This window comes from Trichosurus vulpecula, chromosome 2 (assembly GCF_011100635.1).
Source record: "Trichosurus vulpecula isolate mTriVul1 chromosome 2, mTriVul1.pri, whole genome shotgun sequence".
Lineage (NCBI taxonomy): Eukaryota > Metazoa > Chordata > Mammalia > Diprotodontia > Phalangeridae > Trichosurus > Trichosurus vulpecula.
Window position 1 is genome coordinate 237,979,049 of NC_050574.1, and position 18,964 is coordinate 237,998,012.

General features: G+C 36.1%; 1 protein-coding gene across 2 annotated transcripts in view; it reads right to left on the reverse strand.

Annotated features, from left to right (window-relative positions):
* The window catches only part of CERKL (ceramide kinase like), a 164,721-nt gene that overhangs the window by 27,306 nt on the left and 118,451 nt on the right, over nt 1-18,964 (reverse strand). For both annotated transcript variants that reach the window (XM_036743446.1, XM_036743447.1), the window contains exon 5: nt 9,808-9,950. In XM_036743446.1, coding sequence (XP_036599341.1) covers nt 9,808-9,950 — 143 coding nt within the window. The remainder of the gene's footprint in view (nt 1-9,807; nt 9,951-18,964) is intronic.

Here is an 18,964-nt window from a genome sequence, read left to right on the forward strand (position 1 = left end):
GTTTTCAGAGGAAGTAATAAAAGCTATTGACAGTCATATTTTAAAAATGCTCTAAATCCCTATTGATTAGAGAAATGCAAATTAAAAGAACTCTGAGCTACCACTTCAGAGCAATCACAATGGCTCAGAATGGCTAACATGATAGAGAAGGAATATGACAAATATTGGAGGAGATGTAGAAAAATTGGTACACCAATGCTCTTGATGGAGTTGTGAACTAGTCCAACCATTCTGGAGAACAATCTGGAACTATTCCCAGACTATACTCTTTGTCCCAGCAATACCACCACTAGCTCTATATAACAAAGAGATCAAAGAAAAAGGAAAAGGCCCTATATGTTGAAAAAAATATTTATAGCAGTTCTTTGTGTAGTAGCAAAGAATTAAAAATTAAGGGGGATGTCCAAACAAGTTTGGGACATGATTGTGATGTCATATATTGTGCATATATATTGTGCTATAAAATGACAAGTGGGGGGCAGCTAGGTGGCACAGTGAGTAGAGCACTGGCCCTGGAATCAGGAGAACCTGAGTTCAAATCCAGCCTCAGACACCTGACACACTTACTAGCTGTGTGACCTTGGGCATGTCACTTAACCCCAATTGCCTTGGCTTCCCCCCTCCACAAAAAAAAAAGAAATGACAAGCAGGATGATTTCAGAAAAACCTGGAAACACTCATATGAACTGATGCAAAGTGAAGTAAGCAGAATCAGGAGAATATTGTACATGGTAACAGCAATATTATATGATGATCAACTGCAAATGACTTAGCTATTTTGACCAATGCAATAATCCAAGAGAATTCCAAAGATCTTACAATGAAAAATATCATCCACTAGACTAAGAATTAATTGGAAACTAAATAATCTAATCCTAAAGAATGAGTGGGTCAAAGAACAAATCATCGAAATAATCAATAACTTCATTCAAGAGAATGACAATAATGAGACAACATAGCAAGACTTATGGGATGCAGCAAAAGCAGTTCTTAGGGAAAATTTTATATCTTTGAATGCTTACATGAACAAAATAGAGAAAATGGAGATCAATGAATTGGGCATGCAACTGAAAAAGCTAGAAAAAGAACAAATTGAAAGTCCCCAATTAAATACCAAATTAGAAATACTGAAAAACAAAGGAGAGATTAATAAAATTGAAATCAAGAAAACTATTGAACTAATAAAACTAAGAGCTGGTTTTATGAAAAAAAACAATAAAATTGATAAACCTTTGGTCGATTTCATTTAAAAAAAGAAAGAGGAAAAATGTCATCCATATTTAGGGAGAGAACTGATAAAGTCTGAGTGCAGATTCAGGTATAATTTTTTCACTTCATTTTTCTTCCTTTTTTTGCAACATGGCTAATATGGGAATATATTTTGCATGACTTCACATGATAACTAATATCACATTTCTTGCCTTCTCACTGCATGGGGAGAAGCAGGAGGGAGGGAGACAATTTAGGACTCAAAAAATTTTAAATGAATATAAAAATTTTTTTAAAAAAATACAAAAATATGATTTTATGTGCAAGAAAATCTATCAAGTGTCAAGAAACAAAGGGGAAAATAATACATGGTTCTGCCCTCATGCAATTCACCATTTAGTACAACAGTTCTTAACATAGGGTCCTGTTTCAACAATTTGGCTAGCAGCTGTTGAGGGGGTGAAAGACCAACACAAGCCCAACAACAAGAATGCTGCCAGCACAGGTTCTTTTGATCTGCTTTACTGAGGAAAGTAACGGTAAGGGGTTAATAATCTTATTTCAATCCAACATATAAATATCATTCACTTAGTTCGAGGGAAAAATCCAGTACCCTGAACTTCAGAGCAAATACAAACCAATTACAAACACACATTATTAACAGACCAAATACAATTCATAGTTACCAAGAAACCAACATCTGAGTTCAGGAGCTGGGGAGCTCATAACAATTGCTGGCCCAGAATCCCATGCCACTCTTCCTGTGGCTCAGAGCCCGAAGGGAGAACGCCAGCCTCTGGGTATATATATCTTGTTTGGGGCCAAAGATGAGTCACACATGTGACCCACCCACATGACCTAAAAGCATCACAAAAATGAGACTTTAACCCACATGGTCTAAAAGCCTCCGATGTCACAAACATGTCACTCAAACCCATGTAAACTACGCTTTCCCTTGAGGCAAGGAGGTCATCAAAGACTCCTAACTTAATCAAGGAAAGAAAAGCCAAACTCTTCAAGGGCACTTGATTGAATAAGTGCTAAAAGTCCATCTTAATTACCAATACAGGTCCATGAATCTAAAATATACATTTTGATGACTATTTTGATAGAATTGATATTCTTTGAAATCCTATATATTTTGTTTTATATATCCAAAAAAATTATTTCAACAAGGGATACATAGATTTTACCAGATTGCCAAAGGGTGCCATGACACAAAAGATTAAGAATTCCTGATCCATAGTAAAGAGAAAGCATTATCATTTTTTCCATGGCATATATATGTACATGTGTGTATATATATGTATATATATATATATATATATATATATATATACACATACATATGTGTGTGTGTAAACATATGTATACACACATATATTTTCTTCGAAGTAAAAGTAATGTTACTAGTCATAAAAGGTCATCATTCATGCCATGTCAAGGAGAACCCTAGTCATTACAGAGACAGCCAAACTCCAGGTATGTTCTAACATTTAAATTTGTATGTATCATTATCAAACTGATTAGAAACTCCTTAAGAATAGAGTGTATATATTTTACTCCCTGTGTTGCTTCCCCGAGCAATATTCTGTATCTAGTGGAGACTCAGTAAATGTTGTTGTTTGACAAATTACTAAAAAGAGAAAAAAAAATCTTCTTATAATGAATTTTATAAGGTTCTATTTTCTAATCATTTTTATTAAAAAAAATTATAATCATTTGGATACTAAGTATTTCTTACCAGTAAAAAACTTTGAAAAGGATTGTCGGTCAAAATGGTCAATATATTTTCCCTAGATAGAGTGTAGCATGAACCAAATTACTTTCCTACTGTGAACTCCTGAAGAAATATGATCTTCCTTTATGCACAGAAACTTCAACATCAAGAAACCAAAAGGACAAAGCTAATCTGTTACAAAATAACATAAAATAGTGAAATCATCTATTCACGTTTTTTATTTATACATCTAAACAAACAATTCCCATGAATTAAGAGAAAGTTTGATAATGGGAAAATTGATAAATAGAAGATACTTTGTCATTTAGCTACAGAAAGATTCTTTTTCTTTCCATCAATTCTTACCCAAAAAGATGCGATTTGGAGGTTAAGGGGAGAAATATCATGACTAAAGGGAATGATTCTTTATTAGTAAAACAGGACAGACTCCACGTAAGAAGGAAATGTCCTCCTTTTCTTTTTTACTCAATATGTTATGAAATGACTAATGTTTGGGCTTGGAAAGAAATAAGGACATTTGATAATTCACAATTTAGATAGTAAACCTTTTAGAGTAACTACCTTATCGCTGAGCATGTTTATAGTATGGAAAAGAATGCACCAAAATTGCTAATTTTGTGTACTAAACTTGACAGGAATAATGTGTGTAATTTAGAAGTGACTACTCTATAACTAAAGTATTGGCCCAAAATATATTATTAGTAGTAAATAATGGTCTGTATAAACCCTCTCTGAGGTACTAAAGGTACACTTTCATAATAATAAAAAAAACCACTGCTGTTTGATAAGGAAAAGAGGGATCCTGTTCAAAAGATTTTTAGAATGATTAATAAGAAAAAGAAGCATAAAAAATGATAGTCAATCAGTTAATAATAAGCATTTATTAAGTACCCATTATGTAACAGGCACTGTGATTAGCACTAAAGGCACAAAAAGAGGCAAAAGATAGTCTCTGGTGCAAACAAATGTATATACAAATAAGCCATATACAGGATAAATTGGAAATAAGTAACAGAGAAAGGGAACTACAATTAAGAGGGGATGGGAAAGCCTTCCTGTAGAAGATGGGATTTTAGTTGGGACTTGAAAGATGCCTGGGAAGTCAGGAGGCAGAGATGAAGAAGGAGAACATTCCAGGCCTGGGGAACATTGAGAGAAAATGCCTGGAGCCAAGAGATAAACTGCATTGTTCCTGGAAGGGCAAGGAGGCCAAGTGTCACTGCTTTTCAAAGTACATGGCCAGTAGTAAAGTATAAGAAGACTGGAAAGGTACTTGGGCTTTAAACACCAAAAAGAGGATCCCGGAGCTGGAAGGGAGACACTGGAATTTATGGAGGGGAAGGTGAGCATTAGGAAAATTAGTTTGGTGGCTGAATGGAGGATGAGCTCGGGAGATGTGAAGCAGGTAGATCTACTAGCAGGCTATTGCAATAGTCCAGGAATGAGGTGATGAGGGATTAAACCACGGTGTTGGCAATATCAGAAGAGCCAATGGATGTATTTGAGAGATGATGCAACGGTGAAATCAACAGGCCTTAACAAAAGATTGGATATAAGTGGGGGACAGGGAATGGTGGGAGATAGCATAGAGTCAAGCATGTGTAGCAACAATTCGGCTACCAGCTGTTGTGGGGTGCAAGACCCAATAAGTCAAGCAACAAGAGCTGCCAGCACAGGATCTTTGATCTCCTTTACTAAGGAAAGTAACTTTGAGGGGTTAGCAATCTCACTTTAATCCAACATACAAATATCATTCACCTAGTTCAGGAGGAAAAGCCAGCAACCTGAACTTCAGAGCAAATACAAACAAATTACAAACATCAACAGACAGACCTTGTCTGATTCAAATCTCAATGCACAGTTACTAGGGTTTAACAAAGTTCCAATATCCAGATTTACAAGCCGGGGGCCCTTAACAACGGCCGCCCAGAGTCTCTTCAAGTCACACGCCACTCTTCCAGTGAATGAGAGCCCCAAGGGAAAATGCCAACCTGTGGGTTTATATATTCTGTTCAGGGTCAAAGGGTGTCAGAACATGCGACTCACCCACCTGACCTAAAAGCATCACGAACATTCCACTCAAAGGCATCAAAAACATATGACTCAAACCCATGTAAATCAGGCTTTCCCTCGAGGCAAGAAGGTCATCAAAGACTCCTGATCCAATCAAAGAAACAAAGGCCAGACTCTTCAAGGGCACTTGATTAAATAAGTGCTAAAAGAGAAAACAGTAAAAGAAAGTCCCACCTTAATTACTGATACAGGATGACACCTAGGTTGTGAGGCTAAGGGACTGAGAAAAAACGGTGGGGTCCTTGACAGTAACAGGAAAGTTTGGAAGGGGGGAGGATTTAGCAGGGAAAATAATAAGTTTAGTTTGCGGCATGTCGTATTTAAGATGTCTACTGGAAATATAATTCAAGATGTATGAAAGGCAATTAGAGATGTAAAATTAGAGTTCAGCAGAGAGGTTAGGGCAGACTAGGTAGATTTGAGAATCATCAGCAAAGATAGGGCAATTAAACCCATGGAAGCCGATGAAATCCCCAAGTGAAATAGTATAGAGGGAGAAGAAGAGAGTCTTGTAGGACATCTATGGTTAGTGGGCACAAACTGGACGAGGATCCAACAAAAGAGACTGAGGAGCAATGTGATAGGAAGGAGGAAAAGTCGGAGAGGCTGGTGTCCCAAAAACCTAGCAAGAAGAGAGTACCAAGGAAGAGAGGGTAATCAACAGAGTCAAAAGCTACAGAAAAGCCAAGAAGAATGAGGACTGCAAAAGTGGATTTGTGATTAAAAGGTTATTGGTACCTGGAGAAAGCAAATTTGGTGGAACTGAGGTCAGAAGCCCAATTGTAAGGGTTTAAGAAGAGAGTGAGAGGAGAAGAAGTGGAGGGACCTAATGTAGATGCATTTCTCAAGGTGTTTAGCCACAAAGGGCAAAAGAGGTTTAAGAAGACAGTGGGGATGGAAGGATCAAGGGAGGGTTTTTTGAGGATGGGCATGACATGAGCATATTTATAGGCAGCAGAAAAGGAACCAGTAGACTAGGGAGAGATTGAAGATAAGTGAAAGAAGGGGGATGAAAAGACAGGTGAATCGTTTTGGAGCCAATGAGATGGAATGGGCTCATTTGTGCAAGTAGAGGGGTTTAATATGCAAGATGTCAAATATGTACATGAATATGCATTACATAGCATGTTAACTACCAATGTCTTAAGACTGCTTTAAAATCATTAGTTATAGGTTCTTATTCATGACAAGTTTCTCCAACATAAGATAAATCAGTTTCTGTACTTGATAATATTAAAACAAGGAGATGCCAGGAATCGAAAAACTACTTCATTCAACCTCAGTGAAGCGATCCGTCATTGCCATGCCCTATACCGACTATAATGATAATATCAGGATGAGCTTTAACACTAGTACCATTAGTAATATGGGCTTGGAGAATACTATTAATTGATATAGAACTGGAAAAATATACTTCCAAAATATGTAACATCTCAAAGTAAGATTTGCATCCTTACTTATTTTAATCTAGTTGAACAGTGGAAATAAATAGGAAGCTCCCCCTCCAAAGACTGACATTCTGAACAGAATCATACAATTAACCAAATATTAGAGCTCAAAGAGACTGTTATCAAATGATTATCATCTTCACCAAAACAACTTATAAGAACCTATTATATGATGATATTGCTGAGTCATTCAAATCGACAAAAAATGTAATAAGTATGTATTAAATAAAAGGCACTATACTAAGGCCCTAAGTCCAAAGAAGCCATAGTTTTTACCTAGTCCTCAAGTAATATCCAGCCCAAATGAAAACATAAAGCTGGCCTAATGAGGAAGAAATTGATTTGTGGGTGTTCTGTAACGGTATAGCTGTGAAAGCAGACAACTCTTGATTACTGAGGAGCTAATTATCTAGGAGTGGATTATCCAGGCCTCTTGAATTATCCTTTGGCCTTCTGCTACCTGTCTTTTGACCATTCTCTTGCTTATTACCACCCCCCCCCCCCCCCCGCCACTTGGGAATGGATGGGAGGAATAAAAGAAGAAAAAACAATCCATTATGCGTCCTGTTAGCAGCTCTGGTAAAAGTTTTGGTGGAAGAGAGAATGAAACTATCAACTAAAACGATTTTTTATTATCTATGGATTTCAATTATCCATTCTGTCCCCTCTTTCTATTACCATAGATAATTACGAGTTGACTATAAAAACATTCCTGTAGAAAGGCTATTAAAAAGCAATAATGTAATGCTGTAATGAACAATGGAGAATGAAATACACCATGACCAAAGCAACAAAGACTGCTTATTCCTTCCATGTTTTAAGGAAATGCTCCTGTGAAGTCTGACAGAGCACAGATCCTTAGTTAGCCTTTAAAGGACACTTTTGTTAACTGTTCCTCAGTTCTGTAGCAAACACTCCTGGTGGTAAGGACAACCGCAATATGCAGGTGAAAAATCACTCCGCTTAATATTTTCTTTTTGTTTTAGTTGGCCTGGCCACTAGTCCTTAAACATGGTCTTAAATCCTTGAAGAAAGAAGGGAATTCCACAAAGACAACATACATGATATGAAAATAGAGACAATGAATGTAATATATAGCAACAAAGTAACATCACCATCAATATCCATCAACATGTGCATTTCCTTCCTTAACTTACATATGTAAAAGAGAACTATTATGAATAGAAATTTTTCATGTGAGATATGTATCACAACAACCTGTGTTTCACTGTTTTGACAGACATAAGAAAACCATGACTAACCATTTTATACAACCATGCTGACCTTTCACAATGTTGACATATGAAATGCTCAATGAATTCTATAGATCAAATTTAACTTCTCAATTCCTCAAATGCTACTTTATTCATAAAGGGGTCTATTCATTGAAAGGCAGCATTGCCTAATACGGATAATCACATTCTCAAAAAAAGCTATACATGTTTTACTTCAAATTGAACATTTTAATTGGAATGAAAATTTATTTTGCTGCCAACACTATCCTCTTTCCCTCCATTTTTCCCCCTTACCCCTAAAATGTGCCAAAGCAGAAGAGTAAGGACAAAAGTATCAGAGTTCATGTAGAGAATGACTGATGAAGGTACCAAGCAGAAATTGTGATAAAAAAATTGTCCTTGGAAGTGCAAGCACTTCTGCAGGACAATTAACTTAATTAACCAGACAACATGAATATTCATAAGACTGTTAATGTCTCCCACATCCAAACAGATAAATGTGATGTAATGACTTCCTAGTCAAGCATATCTAAAATTCTCATGAAAACTGTACCTACACTTTGGTTCTTTGCCTGAAATATCATAGAAATTAACAGTCCCTTGACAATATTTTATTCTCCCCAAATTAATTGGAAAGCACGAATTTATTTAAATGAACTCCTTAGGACTATGTTGTTTTGTAGCCATCAGTCTGGGGATCAAGTCTTGTTTTACAACAACTGGATGGGGTTTTTTTTATCTTTATGTCCTTCTAGTTTTTCTCCTCAACCTGAATCTCTCTGTATAGTTCCTTAGTACCAGTTCCCATAGCAACAAACACCATTGCTAATGGCCAGGATTACAAATACAGGCTTCCCCACATCTGATCCATTTGATTCTGACCATAATTCAGCAGCTTAGTCTGCTGGCTCAGTAGAGTAATTTACTAAACACTCTCCCTCTGGGTGTCTCTCTCCAGGAGGCAAATGACTTCAAAGGCAGACTGTCTCCTCATGTTCTGAAGCTTGCAAACTTCCTGCCCTGCACTTGTGATTCCTATTCTTTGCCTATCAAAGTAAGAAGTACGACTTTAGTCCTCAAACAAATGTGCCCGGTAAATCATTTTATATTCCCATTAGCTATAAGTGGTTAGTTAGAACCTCTAACTGGTGTTCAGATAACATGCTGAAGCTTTTTAATACTCCCTTCCTGATTATTTCAATGGAAAATCAGTATGTATGCATATAGTGTGGGTTTAAAAGAAGATTTGTTTTAAAACCTGTAACATCCACAAAGCTCAATTATCATATGGTGGTTTCGTTTTTTAAAACTGAGCTACTAAAAAAAGAGAAAAAAGAAAAACATTCTAATTTGACTTATGCCTTGAGACTGCTGCCCATTCGGTAAAAATGCATCCCTTTGGGTGCACCCATCCTTCTTGCTTTTGATATATAACTGTTAACAAATTATCTCGGGAGTATAAATACTAATGAAGAGAAACAGTGACCTAAGCACGTCCAATTTGCATGGAGTGAAATGTTGGAGAGGTTCCATCTCATAACACCACCATCGCATTCACAGAAACCAAAATGACCTGTGAAGGTCAAATTGCTGGCCTAACATGCATGTGCTTCTTTGTAGCAGAGGTTGCCTCTCACAATATAATTTATCAGGGATGTTTTCATAGGCACTGTAAAAGCTTCACAAGGTACCTTAATGTTTCCTACCATTTTTCCTAAATAGTATTAAGGCATGTTTGAATGGATTGCATTTTAAAGTCTCAAAATACCAATGAACCAATACTAAGGGATTGAAGTGATAATAAAATAAGTGGTATGTTGATTTTAACACATTTTTTCTACCAGTGGGTAAATTAAAATTTTGAGATTCTTTTTAAGGCTTTTAGGAAATTACCTCTGTATGTGTATGGGTATGTACATGCATAAAAATATTAGGGAATATGCCATTACATAAGATTTTTAAGATGGAAAGTCAATATTCAATCAATCTCAACTCTCAGTTATTTATTTAAAAGGTAACCCGGGCTTCCTAAATTGTACAGCACAACAGATTAATTTCAGACAGATGCATAATTCAGTGAGTCTGCTGCCATTATTCTTACCTGCTGGTATTATCCCAAGAGGAAGTGGTGTTCTGACAGGTGTCAGGATGTAATTTGTGTCTATCCCAGCATCCATCTGGGCTCTAAGAAGTAAACCATGAGCAACTTCACTGGCAGATCCATCACCACCGACACAGATAACCCTATTTAAAAAAAGAACAATTCAGAAGAAAAAGAGAAAATCTAAATATATAGTAGATACTCATAAAATTCAGATTTCAAAACGTTTAGTAAATTTTTCTTTGTGCATATATATGTTCATATATTTACCATGTATATAAATAGAGATTATAAGAGCACTGCACATCTAAATTTCATTTCCTAAATAAAATAACTAGCTAACCCTAAATAAGTAACTATAACAAACCGGATAATACACATGACAAATTTGAACATGTTAATACATCTGACCTACGTGAGTATTATTTTTTGTTCTAACCATGTTCAAAAGCATATAATTCTCATACTTCTCATGCTAATAAACTATTATCAAAAATATATTCAAATGATACCCACCAAACTCACAAGACCTTACTAAATTTTTAACAAATCAGAGAGAACTCAATAGTCAGTAAAAAAGCATGTATGAATAAAGAAGTTTGGGGTTAAAGTACTGCTAATTATCATTAGTATGTGAATGTAGTAATTGAAACCAAATGCTAGCTACCTCTCTTTGACATCAGTTTTAGATGACATTTTTTTATTCATGCTCCTACACTTTTACACAAGTTAGGAGGCTAATTTTTTGAATATATATGTGTGTGTATATATATATATACACATATATATATATATACACAAATACGTATATATGAACATATATTTTTATATATACAAATACATATATATGAACATATATGTATTTATATATATATTTGAATACATACATATTCAACACAGAAATATAATTACAAGAAAAAATAGATGTAAAGTAGATCTAATGATAATATTCACTGAAATATTTCTAAAATAACCTAGAAAATACAGAATAATCTTAGGTATCATTACACTATAAATGTACATTACATAAAAGAGATTCTGTGAGTTTATTGGCCTAAGTTACATGTTAGAAGGCTATGAAGGACAATAAAACTATACTGGGAGTGACTAGTGCCCTGTCTATCCTGCCTCCCCATTCCCAACTTTTCCTTACCTATTCATACTATGGTTTAGCCTTTTGTCACCAGGCTTGCCAGTAAATCATTGGAGATTGACTAGAAGTTCCAAGGGTTCAGATCTGTTTCTCCATGTGCACGTTTTCTCCATTTCTGGGCTTCACACCCAAATTTCGTAGGGAGTTTTTTGAAATTGTGGTTGATTTGTCCCTTCTTCCCTTGTTGAGTTTGATGTGTCCTCTCTTGGATCAGAGCCTTTGGTCTCTAACTCAGGACAGGACAGGAATTCTTTATTCATATACTGTGTCTTGAGTAATGAGGTTTATTGTAGGGCCTTGGTAGTCAGTATATGAATGGTCAATGGTCCTCAGAAAGCAGTCTTTTACTAATGGATTAACCAGCAATTTTGCAGGACTCAATGAAGCTTAGTTCACTGACTCCCTTGAAGCATAGTGATCTGAGATCCTTCCATCTTCACTTGACAATAACTTAAGAGTAGGATAGAGTAACCAACTTCCCTTAATAATCTAATTCTGCCACAGTACAGAATTCATGTCTCTGGGCCCATATGAAGTACATTCTTGGGTAGCAAAAGAAGCAGTAGATATGATGGCTCAACCACTATTGAAATAGGAAAGATTGTGGAGAACAAGGGAGGTGTTGGGCTGAAATGTTCTAATTGGCAAAAATGGTTAAAGAACAGGATATAGAAACTAGAAGCTAGAGAGCTTAACTTTAATTCCAAGGGAAATTCTAGAATAGATCATTAAAGTGATGAACATCCAGAAAAGGAAGTGGTGAAGCAGTATGGATTCACCAAGAACATAAGTTTTGACAGAACTCAAAAGAGTTTGCCTGAAACCATCATCTCAGTTACACATGAATGAAGTTGCAGTACCAGTGCCTCAGGTACTAACAAAGATCAGATATAAAAGGATTTCACTCCATCAATCTACACACATTTATTGAATACCTACTATATGCATTTATTGAGCACCTACAGTATATCATACACTATGCTAGGCGCTGAAGATACAAAGACAAAAAAATGAACCAGTCTCTGCATTCAAGAAACTTACAAACAGAACTCTTGAGACCATTCTAGTCTACCTCGAATGGTCTTTGGGGACAGGATATATGAGCTAGTCAAAAAAAAATTTAGCTTAGATATTAGTGTATTGATGATATATAATATAACGAACTTGAATACAAATATTACTTCTAACTTCTGATTCAGAACCACATCTGTGTGTGATTTCATGAAAAAAAATGCATTGTCATGATATACTATGTGCCCTTTAACTCATGTGCTAGAGTTGGTTTAGACTTTCTGAGATAAGGGTGTGATTTCCTGTCTACATGCCCAAAATCTCAGAGCTTCAGGGAGATCTGAGATCAAATTCTGTTTCACATATATTAACTACATGACTTTGAGCAAATCATTTGACTTCAGTACCCCCACACAACACTTTAAGATTATAAATTGCAAATCTATTTTAAAGGAGAGATTTTCCATATGGGGTAGATCCAAAACTCCCCCCAATTTTTTTAATTTACCTTACTAACAATAGTGCTATGGAACAAAAAGTTAATGAGAAAGTTAATGAGGAATCTACTTGAGCTATGCCAATAAATGACTAGTCGTTAACATTATTTCTACTGTCCTTGCACAAATGAAGGAAAAACACTTAGTTGTTCACTACTGACCATTGTATCACAGTGAAAAATCACCAGCAAAGGAAGAATACATTCAGAAAGAGCTTGCTTTAATCAACCAGATATTTGAATGCTATGCCCTAGTATGAAACTTTAGTGCCAGCAGCCGTTTACAAGTGGGTATTTTTTCATTGTTTCCAGGGTAGGTAATTAAAATCCCCCCCTGCTGTGGACATAAACCAGAGCATTTTTGTCTACAAATGTACTGCTGGGACCTAATGTCTATTTCCTTTCTTTAAAGAGCAATAAGACAGTTTTTCAAAACATTGCTATTTATATTTTCTTCGGCAAAAGAAAATGTGATTGCTCCTCATCACCTTCAGAGACCTGAGCTTTTCATTAATAAATCGTTGGGTTTCTGCTTTTAGTTTAAAAAAATACCAAGTAGAAATTCTGCTCATTTTAGTAGGTAGTGCAGTTGTCACTGCTAATATACAGAGTTCAGTTGCAAACATTAGTGAGATAATGTCTAGATGAGTCATATTGTCTACTTAACATTGGAAAGAATATGGGGGGAAAACTTTAAGCAAATTGTTTTACTTCAGTACCCAGTAAAGACTTGAAATTTTCTAAAACTCATCTTAAAAGCATAAACATTAAGGTTTTCCATATGTTAACTTGTAAATTGCCATGATAAAAGAACATCGTGTTATTATTGTCTTCTTTTTAAACTACTTCCTATTAATACTTCACAGACAGGATGCAATACATAACCTGAAGCCCCTAGGAGCATTAGTCATGAATCTGGAAATGCTTGCTTATCAGGGAAGGTTTCAATTACCAACTAATTGTCCTTAGTGGTAACATGTTTGTCACATTACTTTTGGAAACAGAATACAGCTGCTAAGTTGCTTTAATAGAAGTAATATTCAGAGACATTAGAATGTTTCCCTTGGAAACAGAAATTGTTTTACTTTTCTACTTGTGTCTCCAGAGCTTTGTATATAGTAAGTGTTTAATAAATGCTACATTCATTCATTCATTCCTCTCCTATCATATGGTACTGCCTTAAACACAATTTATGGAGATAGTTTACTTTCTCTTATTTAGTATAAAACTGGTTGTTTAATGCCAATGGATGTCCAGAGTTTGGTGAACGGAGTGGGTGATTATGGATAATCTTGGCTATGCAAATAGACCACCAGCCAATGCTATGATCCATCTGAGCACCTTTCATGCTTTTCTTTTAACTGTAAATAGACTGATTAATTTGGTTAAGCCACCTTTCTTTTCGTGACTAAACAACAGTAACAAAATGAAAAATATATTCCATGTCACCTGTCACAAAATTCTGAATCTCAAATAGGTACTTCTATACAGGAGAATCAATTTAATCCAGTTGAAAATATCTCCTTCTTCCATGCTCTGATATGGAGGAACTTTCACATACTATTGTAATAAACCATTGCCAATGGATGAGTGGCATTTAGGTAAAAGTGTCACTGTATTCCTATAATTTTTTTTTGTTTTAGAGTAATTTGGGCTGGGCAGGACTGATGAAGAGTTTTAATCCAAGATTTGACTGAATGAATCCGCAATGTTTCACGTCTCTCCAAAGAATCTGGCGAGGCTATATAAACTTCTACCCTATATAGACTCCATATTAGGATCTTTCAAGGCCTAACTCAAAGGCTTTCTCCTCCATGAAGCCTCACCTGGATTTTCTAGCTGAGATGGTTCCTCTTGCCTATAAGTTTATGTATTTGATATTCTATCATCTATTCACTGTTTTTGCACATTTTACATCATCTGATAGATGGAAAGCTCTTTGAGAGAAGAGATAGCATATTTACAGAATTATAGAGTTAAGGAACCTTAGAATTGGAAAGAACCTTGGAGGTCAAGTGCTCCAAATAGCAGATGAATAAGAATCCTCTACATATTTATATCAGATAAATTTCAAGCCTTTCCTTGAAGACCTCTAGTGAGAATAATGAGTCATACTGAACTTGCGAACCAAAAAGCTCTCCCATTTTTTTCAAACAGCTGCCTAACCCTATACTGTGCTTGTGAACATGATTTTTTGAACTCAGGTTTAAGACTTTAGATTTATACTACTGAATGTCATCATGTTAGATTTGGTCTAACATTCCAGATGAGTGAGATCTTTTTCAATTCTGACTCTGTCATTCATCATGTTAGCAATACCTCCTAGCATTGTAACATCTTCAAATACAACTGACAATCATGCTACTTTATCCAAGTCACTGATAAAAATGTAGAACTGCACAGTGTTATCTAATAAGGGAACAGCACAGATTCTAGGGCATCCCACTAGAAACCTTTCAAACTGAAATTTTAAATTAATGACTACACTTTAGATTCAGTCATTCAACAGTTCCAAATCCATTTAACTTCAGTGATATTTATCTAATGTAATGCCACCTGATCTACTAAATTATCATGAAATACATGACCATATTTTAGGCAAAAAAGCAAAGTATCCATGACATGACTAGTCTAGTAATCCTGCAAAAAGGAAATGAGGTTGGTCTGGCTTGACTTGTTTTTGGTGAAGCCACAGTAACTCCTCGTGATCACTACTTCCTTTCTAAATGTTTCCTTACCATTTAGTGCATGGCATTCTAGAAATTTTGCCAGGGAATCGAAGATAAACTTAATTCTCTACAGTTTTCCTTTATGAAGATCAAGACATTTGCCCTTCTCCAGTCCTATACCACTTTCCTCTTCTCTATAACCCTTATGCCATTTTTAACTGTAGCTTGGCAATAATACCCACCAGTTCTTTTAATATCTTGGGAATTGGTTCATCTGACACCCATCAAGGGCAGCTAAAAGCTCTCTTACCATTTCTTGATTTATCTTGGGTTTCAACTGTTTATTAGCTATTTCTGGGCTTTCTTCCGAGACCAAAGATCATCTTCATCAGCAAAGAAAACTTTAGCAAAGGAAGGGTTAAACAGCTCTGCCTTCTCTCCGCTGCCAGTTTTAATCATTTCATCCACTGGGATAGTGATTCTTTGCCTTTCCTTGATTCTTTGCCTTTCACCAACATAGATTCAAACCAAACCTCTTTTTGTTGTCATTAACTCTCTTTGTATGTTTGTGTACATTCTGAATCCTTGCCACTATTATGTGACTGATATAATTTTGTATTTGTCCTACATGTCTAGCCTTTGCTTCCATATTAGTATCACAGGATCATAGGATCATAGACTTAGAGCTGGAATCATAGACCTCGTAGGCCATCTTTTCCAACCCCCACAGTTTCCAGGTGAAGAAACTGAAATCCAAGGTGGTTGGTTAAATGACTTCCCCAAGTTCACATTAGGTAATATTAAGGATATGGTGCAAACCCAGATTCTCTGAATATAGAGCCTCTGTTCTTTCTACTGTACATACTGCTTCCCTGAGTCTTTTAAATATTCAAACTTGTCAAACTGTTTCCTATGAGAGGTCATTAATGAATGTTTGTATAGCACTTTAAAATTTGCAAAGTGCTTTATGTATGTTATCATATTTGATCTTCATAACTCTGGGCAGTGGGTGCTATTATTATTCCATTTTAGAGATGAGGAAATTGAAGCTTGGAGAAGTCAAATGACTTTTTCAAACAGCTGGCAAGAGTCTAAGGCAGGATTCAAACTGAGGACTCCTTGTTTCTAAGTACAATACTCTGTCCACAATGCCACCTAGTTGCTCATGAAATTTCGGCAGCCATATTATTCTCTAGATACCTCCATGACAACATTATTCCCCTCTTCACTGGAATGTTTCTATGTGCCTTCAGAATGTCATTCTTGAGAGTTTTCAACTTCCCCTGGGCTGACCACCACTAGAGAAGTTTAGGCCATCGGACCCTATGTATCCTTTTTCTGAAGCCTCTGAAATTTTTTCTGTTTGCATCTATGAGGAAAATACCAACTATGATCAGCTTGCCTCTTCTTCTCTCTCACAAACTCTAAGGTAAAATAGTGTGGCTAAACTATAACTGCTATAATGAGGTTCTTAATTCAGATGGTGGCTGCTATGATTCTTCCTGTAATGTATTAAGTAAATGTTAGTTATTTAGTAATTTTATAACTGCCGGTGTCCTCCTTCCTCTGAGAATATAAATGAACTAACATTACTTTGTACAAAATGTACACAAGCATACACATTATTAATTTCCTGCTGGCTTCATATGTTGATATGAATCGCTAACCAAAAAGCCCTGAGTAAATATTAACCTGTTTACTATAACTATAGAATTTTAAAGTTTAGAGACTTGTTCAAGAAAGTTGAGTAAAATCAGAAATTTGAGTCATGAGTAAACCCAATATCACAATGTGACCGTTGCTTTTTTTTTTTTACTATGAGGTCTGCCATTTGTGCTAGAGATGAGTTCCTGAGTTATGTCAATATTTTATGGGGTCCAGCTAAGGTCATCAGTAGACCCCCATCTCTATGTGAACCATTCTAATGAATCAGTCATCAGCTAAGCCAGACTCCTTTTCCCTTTCTTCTTCTCCCTACTTTCCCCTAAAGAGTTTCAATGCTTAAGGGTCCCTAATTTTTCAATTTGCAGTTAACGTTATAGTTATTACCTTGCTTTCCCAACGATAACTAATTATCTCTTCTTACTGGATGGTCTATTGTCCAAGAGCCCTGGTGGAGATACACCATTGCTTTTTTTTAGAGAACAATTATGATAATTAGGGTGGGACTTTTTTTTACTATTTTCTCTTTTGAAATGGTGAGGTAATCAAGTACTTTTGATGAGTTTTGCTTTTCAAATGTAATGGCAAGCAAAGTGGACTTTTTGTTGTCTGTTTTGGAGTGTTTCTCAGCGCTAAGGAATCTTTGATTGAATCCAGTCTTTAATGACTGCTTATGTCAAGGCAAGGCCTAGTTCACATGGGTTTGAGTCCCATGGTTGTGATGCCCTTTGACCCTGAAGAAGTGTATATAAACTCAGAGGTTAGCATTTTTGCCTTTGGGGGGAACACTCGTTGAAAGAGTGTTGGTGACCAGACTCTGGGTAGCCACTGAAAGAGCCCCCCAAGCTTTGAAAACCCAGATGTTTGTGCTTCTCTCTGGTAACTACGTATGTGCTGTGATTTGGTCATTTAGATAAAACCCTGTCTGTTGATCTGTTTGTAATTTCTGTTTGTATTTGCTCTGAAGTTCAGGGTGCTGGTTTTCCCCCCTGAATTAAATGAATGGTAAATGTATGTTTAATTAAAGTAAGTTTGTTAACCCCTTAAAGTTGCTTTCCTCAGAAAAGCAGATCATAGGACCTGTGCTAGCAGCCCTCCTGTGTGCCCTTGCTGTTGGTCTTTCACCCCCACAACAGCTGCTAGCAACATTGTTGTTACAAGAACAAGCAACTGCTTCCTTCTCAGAGTATACAACTTCGTCCTCTGGGAAGAACCTCATATCCAGTACTTCACAAGAAGTAGTTAGTGATCTTTTCTTCCCTTTTTCATTGGTGTGACATTATTTCAACTTCCAAGCCAAGGATTCTATATACTTTTTCCAATCCTTTATCTTTATTTTTACACTAAAACTTGTCCTGCACATTTGGTTTTGTTTTGAAGTAACATTTAATTCTCCATGACGACCTGGAGAGGCATCCTAGCCACTTTACCTTCTTTTCCAGGAGAAAGACCAGTCTGTAATTTAAGAATAGATAACAATTAACCTGACCATGGCATAAAAAGCAAACTGCTCAATCCATGCTAGTCATGGTGAAATCCTCACTACTTTCCACACCTTCTGTTACTAAGTAGTATTAGCTCTTATGGCTAACTTTCCTGAAGAACTCTCCTCACATAGTTAGCACCTTCCTGTCACCTGCTAACCCTGATAGCTGTGCTCCACTTCCTTTCCTCTGTCTTAGCAATGTTATTCTCAGGTTTTACTCTAATTTTTCTTTTTAAGTCCTTTATCTTTTGCTCTCCAAGTGCTGCTCCTCTTCCTTGTGGTTCTCTTCAGTTCTTATGCTTCAGTCCTTTATCCTTCCCAATAACCCTAACCAGGTGTTAGATACCATTCATTACAACTTAGATATTCCCTAAGACAAGTTTTGGGACTTTTTCTTTCTGTACCTTCTTTCTTAGAAAGTTCATCAGCACCCACAAGATCAAGGATCCTTTTCAGGAAGTCTAAGTCTAAGTCTGTACATCTAGTCCAAATCTCACTCCTGAATCCATCCTGAATTATTAACTGCCTGCTGACTATCTTCACCTGATTTCCTGTAGATATTATAAAGTCGACATACATAAAGCCATAACATGATCTCCTTGAGAGCAGGGGCTTTTTCATTTTTGTCTTTGCATAACTAATACTTAGCACAGTGCCTGACAAATAATGGGAACTTAATA